Source organism: Plutella xylostella, chromosome 28 (assembly GCF_932276165.1).
Source record: "Plutella xylostella chromosome 28, ilPluXylo3.1, whole genome shotgun sequence".
In the NCBI taxonomy this organism is placed as follows: domain Eukaryota; kingdom Metazoa; phylum Arthropoda; class Insecta; order Lepidoptera; family Plutellidae; genus Plutella; species Plutella xylostella.
Genome location: NC_064008.1, coordinates 6,587,946 through 6,597,718, shown reverse-complemented (window position 1 = coordinate 6,597,718; position 9,773 = coordinate 6,587,946). Strand labels below are relative to the sequence as shown.

The window sequence follows — 9,773 nt, the reverse complement described above, 5'->3', positions numbered from 1 at the left end:
CGTTAAGTGATGATAATAGTCTAATAAACTTAATAAACACCCACAAATCACTAGCAAATCGAAAATAAATAGCATTTAGAAAATTTTGTTGTAACTGTCAGCCTTTGTTTGGCACAGATTTTTCATTTGTTTCATTGTTTGGCACAGAGAACTGACGTAAACAGGCGCCACAGCAAAAAGGACAAAAAACATTTACAGCTTAACGTTTCTTTCTTACGCTTAATGTAGCTAAGCGTCTCTTTTTCGCAATGTCAGAACTGTCACGATTATACCCCTGTGCTTCTGGGTGATCGTGACGTCATCTTGGAATATTATCAGTGTTGCCGGTTTTGTCAAATTTGTAAAGCCACCATACACGGATCGTTCGACTTGGGCTTAATTTGAAGATTTTCCACACTATTTATTTAAAAGTATTAGTGTTTTATCTTATTCGATGTTTTTTAAATTCAATAATTGACGTGTTATGGCATTTAAATATATTTTTCATATATTAAACTGGCTGTATAATTAAGACCACAGGCAAAAAAAAAACTCGTCGTGTCGATATGTTGCATTTCTTATGTCAACTTATGTCAACAACACAGAGTACATTTTAACAATTTATCGTTTTGTTCTCTGACCAACAGGGTTCCTTTTTCTGAGGTTTTGTTTTGGTTTTGTCTGTTAGTTGAGGATAAAAAAAAAAGATACAGGCGAATTGAGAACCTCCTCCTTTTTTCGAAGTCGGTTATAAAACATGGCTAAAAGAATGCAATGCAATGAGTATATGAAACATATATGTATAAGTATTAGATCTTCTACCATCCAGTACAGCTATATTTTGCCAAATTATAGACGGCTCCTAACTTTAATCATAACAGATATACCATCTAGCCTGCGTTCTTTGGCTATCAGTGTAGTTAAATCCGTGGCAATCTCCTTCACCACATCCTTACTGAGGCGAAATGTCTTCACAAACTCCGAGTCCGGCAAACTCAGGAAAGGATCGACTTTCCGCCTCATGAAGGCGCGATTTCGACGCCGTTCCTTCAACTCCCGACGACCTCTATCCACTCTGTCTGCTAATAATAGCATTTCCCACCGCAAATTGAAATGAATATTCCAATTCATGTTGACAACATCTGAATAAAACGTGTATCTTAGGTGTATCTGCTCAATGGCCTCACAAAGGTGATTTTTGACAGATAAACCATAATGAAGCCATTGACGGAAACGTTAATAAATAGTGGACTACGCAAATTGTCACCCGAGAGACGATATCGGTGTGGCACTTGTCAGTGGACTAGCGTTTTGTTCAATGTAATATGAGTGGCTTCATGGTGGCTTCCATCCAACTTCCATCGAGCTGACACTATGGTCTTAAAAAATACAAGACTGCCAAATGTGTCATTTTTCGCTGTCGACATGCTGTCGACATACAATCGACATCCAATTTTACTCTAACGCCGGCTCCATACGTTGGCCCCAACGCAGGTCCCAACGCTACTCGTCCAAAGTATGGATCTAGAAAATTGCATTGGCCCCAACGTTGGGGCGAGCGTTGGTAGTTGGCCGTCTTGTGTCGGTTTTATCAAAGGAATCTGCGCCAACGCTGGCAGTCACGCCCACACGTTGGCGCTTTGCTCAGTGCTCTTGCAACATGCAACGAGTGCGGACGTCAAGCGAGAATGGATTTCTCATCCACAAAATCATCACCTTTATGGAAAAATTAAAAAGTTACAGATTTTATTGAACTTAACAACAAGCACATCCAATAATATGAGATGAAACTCGAAAGGAACATAAAAATCAAAATGTATTAGCTGATGCATGGCGCAGCATTCAACAGAAGATGGGCATGATCTTCTCAATTGAAGATTCAAAAAAGCGGGAATCATTAATGAGCACATATTTATCGCCTGAGAGCAGTTAAGATTTCTGTATCGGACATCTTTACGTTGGCCCTGCCGGGACACAACTAGTTTATTAGCCAACGTATGTACGCCTCACCCAATTTGCAGTCCAACGTTGGTACGAGCGTTGGGGCCAACGTATGGAGCCGGCCTAATGCGTTTAGTAGACTTGGGGCCCTGTATACAAGGCTCAGTTTTATAGGGTTTAAATATTTACTTCGTTTTATTATTCTGTGGCTCTGCTTCTGATAGATAACATTAGGTATTATTGGCCTTTATTGGCGATGGCGTTTGTTGCGTAAGATCAATAATTATTTATAGGACTGCATGAATTTGTAATCGAATATTTTATCTGTGAATTCATGATTGTCAAAAATTCATTGTGATTTGAGTGTTGTGATTTCATTTTATAACCTAAATTTATCAAGAAATTAGTATAAATCGAAACAATCCGTGTTCCGCTTTCAAATTCATGATGACTACGACTGGAAATCATCCAAGTTCTTGGAGACCTCACGTTGATGATTTCTATCTCCAAATATTATGAATCATGGAAGCTCAGGGGAAACTGAAAATACTGAAATAAATATGGAAAATTTCAGAATATAAATAAAGATATAGAAATAAATACCTACTTAAGACTTATCTAACGATACAAAGACAAACATGAAATGAAATAACGAGATACTTTCAAAAAGGGGATTGCCAAAATAAATAAATGAAACAACATTATAACTAGTGATAAGTAATTTTCCATGAAAATGCCTAAAATGAAAGCCTATTCTAATCGATACAAACATCTTCCGAAAAAAGCATTAAGATTCCTAGAAATTGATTAAGTTGCAAAGTTTATGCCACACAAGAAATGAAATGTAAGTTCTACAGGCAAAAATTTACTTATGCTACTAGGTACTCGCTAGAAAAGTTGGCAAATAATCATGAAAGAAAAAAAGGACATGCATCGAAACTTCATAAAACGGTTTTTGAGACAACATAACAAAAATCATTGAAATTTTTTATCAAAATATGGAAAAAGATGATGATTGTGTGTGTTGTGCTTGTCCATCCCGGCAGTATCGTTCCCAGTCATCAATCAAAAGTAGCCAATTCCGCGTACACTCGTCAACGCATATGGAAGGAACAAATCTTAGGTGTCCAAAACATAACAAAATTGTAGATACTAAAGAAATTGATTTCAATTCAGAAAAGCCAACACGTTCCATAAAGGATAAAGATGATAATAGTACACAAGTTGAGTTTTCAAATCAGAATGTAGCAGACGGTGAAAATACTGATGATAAAAACATAGAAAGTAAAACAAGCATTCAAGAACAAGATGAAACTGCCATAAATGGTGATATAAATAAAAATGTTGATTCAGCTGAAAATGATTCGAACAACCGTAGGGTACAGTTTAATCTATCCAGTAATTGCCACTGTAATAGCTGCCCTCATGATGAAAATAACAAGGAACATAAAATTGGGCCCGAAAATCCTATACCATTTCATACGGTTGGTGAAGATCCTATCCCACAGATCCCAAATTTTATACCACCACTAGGCTGGCTTCCGCCAGGATGCTGCATTCCAGAAAGATGCAAATCTGTCCCAAAATTTATACCTCCATTGTTACCACCCCCAAGGTTATATGGCCGAAGAGATTGTGAAAAAAATATTCCACCGAAAGGCTGGGTGCCATTAGGCTGGAAGGCGCCTCCTGGAGCTACCTATATACCGAGTTGGATACCACCACTGGGGTGGGTGCCGCCACCAGGCTGGGCACCTCCTGACGAATCAATACCTCCTCCAGAATTCATACCTCCACCTCAATGGGTACCTCCCGACTGGATTCCACCAAAGGAATCAAAACCACCGGAATGGAAACCCCCGCCAAAGTGGATTCCGCCTCCCAATTGGACAGTTCCAAAGGGATCTTTACCACCGATTGGTTATTTACCCCCTCCAGGAGCAGTTGCACCCAAAGGATTTAAACCACCAACAGGATGGCTACCTCCTGGATGGACTCCAGCTATAGGTTCTTTATGTAAGTGCGTAAACTGGAAACCACCGAAATATTGGATAGCTCCACCAGACTGGGTCCCGGAAAAAGGTTCAAAACCTCCGACAAGTTGGATACCTCCGCCGGGATGGGTACCTTACGGATGGCTACCGGAACCTGGCGTTCCGAAACCTACAGATTGGAAGCCACCTAGAGGATGGTTTCCACCTCCTGGGTGGAGGCCCCCACCAGGCTCCAGGCCACCTCCAGTAAACATTATACCTTATGGATGGAAACTTAATTTCATTCGGCCAGAGGATAGAAAAATACTGATACCACACATGAGGTATTTCCATATCATGCCGAGCACTGGACTTCCTCCCGGGTTCATAATGCCCGATGGTTGGAAACCGGGAGATAAAATACCAAAAGGATATCCACAATACGATGGACCTGACATTGAAGTGTCTAGTCAGGTAAATTTGCCCAAAGGTTTTCCAAGAGTAATCAAGCGGGGCATGACTTTGCCACCCAGTACTGATATATCTAGGAAAAGACAAAAAAATTATGTAAAATCAGGAAAAAGTGCTAGAAAAAGTAAAAATAGTAAAGCTCTTGGACCGAAAAGGAAAGAAGTGGAAACTCAAATTTCTATAACACATGCCTGTATTTGCAAACCACTTAATGAGAAAGAAATAATGGAAAATATACGTTCTGGGATGTCATGTACAAATTATTTTTGTAACTGCATTACAAAAAATAAAGATAATGCTGAAATTGAAGCATTTAATTATATTGATGAAAATAAAAAAGAAATTCAGGTTTTGATAGTAAAACGGAAACTTCAACCTCATCCAAATTCTGATAAATTGGGAAAGACAATGGCAAAACACAGGAAAAAAATCGTCAAAGACATTAAAAAACAATTAAAAGCCACGAGAATTAAGCCCTCGATGATTTCAAAGTGAATATAACGTAGGGATTCAAGAGATTCCACCCATCGGAAATTAACGGACAATAGGGTTGAAATATTTAATTAACTCATACTCTATCTATGAAATTTATTTTTCTCCTATTTCGATGAAATAAATCTGGAGGCTACCTACAATTTTTGTTACTTAGTGCAATTTCTCCATTGTCGGTTAAAGCATAACCAGGGAGTAGTGGTTGACTTTTGACACATCTCATGAATTTTATATGGAGATTATGTTTAATTTATAAATCAATCCCTGTCGGTTAGATAACCGACTTTGGAGAAATTGGCACTTAAGATTGCTGGTAATTTTAAAGTTGTAATTAAAAACACAAATTAAAAGACACTGCAACAATTTAATATCACTTTCACGGATAAGACACAAACATAATAAATTAACGTCCAACTAGCACTTTAGTACAATCAATTTTCACAATCAAAACCTCTACCTATATTAATTTCAAATCGTACGCCGATTCTGTCTCAAAGAAAATACTTCAAAGCAAAAGCTATTGAGCCACAAGCACAATACTTTTTGCTGGCAATTTAGCTTAAAAGTCACAGGCACTAGCGTCATCACTTTCGCTTTCAATCTCATCAGCAGTTAGGACAATAAGTGCTGAAGTCCTGGACTACGCTTTTCCTGCTCCGCCGGCGGTCGCCGCGCACTATGGCGCTGAGTATCTTCGCTTCCGCCACCCTCACCTGGCGCACTCGGCTCGATGTGCCGAACAGTGAGGCTATCAGCCACACCACGGAGTGCATGAATAGCTGGAAAGAAAATGTACGGTTCATAATGATTTCAAAAGGAAGGATACGCCCGTCAGAAAGTTTTGTCAAAATAAAATGACTCCAGCAGGCTGGCCCTAATTCATAAAAATCATGACAGATTTATGAGATTTTAGGGCCAACGCGAAGGTGTCATTTTCTAGAGCAGCTTGGCCTGTCCTTACGCTTGTAATATATAAGTCAATGACGGTCAATAGTTGTGTTCAATGGATTAGGATTAAGGAAGAGAGAGTGCTTTAAGATCAAAGCCGTAGACGATTGTAAGTTGATGATGTTTTAGTTCGTTTGCTTCTTCGGCACTAGGTCACTGTAACTTCAGCTTACAGATAACATGTACGGTTAATAGTTGTGTTCAATGAATTAGATAGATTATTTTAGATTTACTTATTTATTTACTTAACACAACACATACACAGGTTACACAGCAAGATTACCAACATTAAGATTAAGATTACAGTCATAAACACACGATATTAATATGAGACAGACAGATAGATAAGCCACATGTGTATTCATCATGTTAGCAAAAGGGTTCTGACTCAGCATAATACATATATAAAATGATTATACTAAGGAAGAGCAAGATTGCTGTGGTGCTGTTTAAGATCAAAACCAGCCGTAGACAATTGTAAGTTGATGATGTTTTAGTTCGTTTGCTTCTTCGGCACCAGCCACTTCAGCCTACAGATATTCTGACTAATCACTAAATTTCTGATGATACTTACATAGTTGTCAGCAACCTAGGACGCAATAATTGACGACCATAGGCCCGGTTTTGCGATACATCATAACAAGGGATTGGTTCATCAATTATACGTCATCTTCATATTAAATTTTTGACAGTTGTGTGAAAGTCAACAACTAATCCCTGGTTATGATCTAACCGAGTATCGCGAAACTGGGCCTAAGTGCCAATTTCTCCATTCTCGGTTAGAGCATAACCAGGGAGTAGTGGTTAACTTTTGACACACATGTCATCAATTTTATATGGAGATGACCTTTAATTTATAAATCAATCCCTGTCGGTTAGATAACCGACAATGGAGAAATGGCACTTAGGGCCCCTTGCACCAACAAATTAAATCTAGATTTAGAGTCAAATGTCCATTTAAGAAACGTCAGTCCATATAAAATTTGACACTAAATCGAGATTTAACACTAAATCTAGATTTAATATGTTTCTGCAAGTGGCCCTTAGTCTATTCTAAACGCCTCGCAATCCCTACATCACAATACCAACCACGTAAAGGATGAATATCTTGCACTTGGTCATCATGACGGCGTAACACTCGCTGCCACAAGCCCATTTCTGCGGGTGCCCTTTGCCGAACTTATTGTGGAAGTCCTTGATGTCCGTCTGGTATGCCTCCAGGAACATCGTCATGCGGTACTGGACTGGAAATAACAATACAATACAAAACACTATATTTGCACCAAGAACAAAAATTACAAAAAAAAAACAAAACTTAAAAATAAAACAGTACAAAGAGGCGGCCTTATTGCTTATAGCAATCTCTACCAGACAACCTTTGGATGGAAGAGAGTAATTCTATATGATTGTGAGGTAGTTGTGGTGCAAGTATATATATACATAAAATATATACTACTAAAACAGTACATATACACTAAATAAATAAAAAAATAAATAAAAAAAACAACAAATAAATATCTAATAACTATATATTATATCATATATATATACCTATAATATACTTACATAAATAATAACATGTGTGGTGAGAGATTAATTTCCATCATCAGCAGCCTATAGCAGTTTACTGCTGGACGTAGGCCTCTCCCAAAGCACGCCACTGGATCATCCAGTGGCGTGACAAACATAAATACATACAATCGAAAAAGCGAAAAACATTACCCTCCTGCTTCGGCAGTCGGGTAAAAACGTTTGTCGCCTAGTGAATACGAGGCATTAAGGCTGACACCGTTTTTGTCTGTTTAAGAAAAATATAACTTTTAAGTTAAAGCCTCGTATTCACTAGGCGACAAATTGTCGCAGAACCTGTCTAGGAACATGTCGTCTACGTGTCTACGTGTCGCCGCGACGTCGCGCTCTGTTCTGCGACGTCGCACGCGATTATACAGCGACATCTACGTGTCGCAGAACAGGTTCCGTGTTTTGGCTCGCGAGACAGAACTTCCAGCGACATCAGTCTAGCGACCGCTGTTGCAGAGTGTGGACGCGTGCGCGACTTCTAGCACGCAGCACTAACTGCCACGACAACCTCAGGCGACATGTCGGCAGAGACTGCTGGTGTGGACAAGCAACATGTATCACGACATGTTACCAAAATGTTCTGAGAACACACACCGTAGATGTTCTGTAATAGTCTCAGAACTTGTGCCCTAGTGAATTCGAGGCTTAAGCCTGCTTGTCCACACCAGCAGTCTCCGCCAAGATGTCGCCCGAGGAATTCAATAAATTTTAGAGCTAATTGTTTTCCCCATTCTACGGGCATATTGATACTAGAAGTCGCGCACGCGTCCACACTCTGCAACAGCAGTCGCTAGACTGATGTCGCAGGAAGTTCTGTCTCGCGAGGCAAAACACGGAACCTGTTCTGCGACACGTAGATGTCGCTGTATAGTCGCGTGCGACGTCGCAGAACAGAGCGCGACGTCGCGGCGACACGTAGACGACATGTGCCTAGACAGGTTCTGCGACCATTTGTCGCCTAGTGAATATGAGGCTTTATTTGTTCATAAATTATCACTTCTGTGACGACACACGGGTAGAAAACAATTATTTGACATTAACTAATGACAACAAAGCTACGAGAATAGATACAATATGTCAGAATGACATTATTTTCAGCCTTTCCGACATCACATCCTGTCGTAATGGCGGATAGCGTTTTCAGGGTTCATTTTTTAAATATAATATATTTTTGGTTTTGTAATTCAATTTATGTAACCATCGACATTTATTTCGTGAAGTCGATATATTTAGGTTTTGTAAGGTAAATACTTACAGAAAATACTTATTTATGGCGCCAAATTTGATATAGGTAAGTCAAGTAGCCTAGCTATTATGTAACTACTTAAGCCACCTGGTGCAAGTGGCCCTAAAGTTAAAATTTCATATGTTTCTGCAAGTGGCCCTAAGAGCCGTCCATCCTTAAACATTTTTTATTCAGTAAAATATTATAAGTACCTACATATGTACATTATTATGGGTTCCGCTCATCTGGCATAATCTTTATTGACCAAAACTCATTTCGCATAACTCGTATGGTCTAAACATTTTTGTCCGAACCATCACTTTGCCAAGACTTATGTGGCATAAGGCTCGTTTCGTCTAAAACTCTTTCGGCACAATCTTTAAACACCTAAGTTTCGTTTGCTCAAATTTATGTTCGTCTATACCTATGTATAATCTTGTTTCTCCTAATGTTATCTTAATAAATAATATATTAAGTATGTAGTAAATGTACAAATTGTGGTATTTTTCTCCTACATCCCGAAAATCACGATTTGTATGATCAAAAAATCGAAAGTTAACGACCAATATAATTATCACAAACCCCATGAGATCGAAACCTAAAAATAGGTGCGACGACGAGCAAAGCGAGGAGGAGCGTGTTAGGTGCACATGTTCATCAAAACCAAAGCGGAGCGCAGCGAAGCGGAGCGGAGCGTTTTCCAAACAGCGGAAACAATACAAGGCACCAGTTTGCGCTATGTAGGGAGACGCTCCGTCAAAGTTAAAGCCAAACGAATATTATTACTTTGTATAAACCTATGCCATAGCATTATTAGGCTATTCAAGATTTGGCCATACCATTATTAGGCTAAACAATGTTATGCGAAATAACTTTTTACTAAACGAGATTTATGCCATACGATTTTCGGCGTAACGAGACTTTGACCAAACGTTACTATGCAATACGAAATTAGGCAAAAAAATCTTATGCCAAAAAAGGTAGAACCACATTATTATACATACGAGTAAATCCGAGCGATGGATAATTTTTAGTGAACATAATAAATACTTACTTGGAGCAAAGCATTCAGCATCACTATAAAAAGAAAAGTAAGATTAGAATACAAAATGTAAATTGTTCTCTGTCAGAGAGTGACAAAACAGTTCAAAAGCAGAAATATA

The 9,773-nt window shown here is 38.8% G+C and overlaps 1 protein-coding gene across 2 annotated transcripts in view; it reads right to left on the bottom strand.

Moving 5' to 3' along the window:
* Positions 1 to 5,200: 5,200 nt before the first annotated feature.
* The window catches only part of LOC105390555 (anoctamin-4), a 47,307-nt gene continuing 42,734 nt past the window's right edge, over positions 5,201 to 9,773 (bottom strand). For both annotated transcript variants that reach the window (XM_038111220.2, XM_038111221.2), the window contains 3 exons: positions 9,665 to 9,687; positions 6,894 to 7,048; positions 5,201 to 5,635 (listed from right to left, as the gene is read on the bottom strand). In XM_038111220.2, coding sequence (XP_037967148.2) covers positions 5,462 to 5,635; positions 6,894 to 7,048; positions 9,665 to 9,687 — 352 coding nt within the window. In that variant the 3' untranslated portion in view covers positions 5,201 to 5,461. The remainder of the gene's footprint in view (positions 5,636 to 6,893; positions 7,049 to 9,664; positions 9,688 to 9,773) is intronic.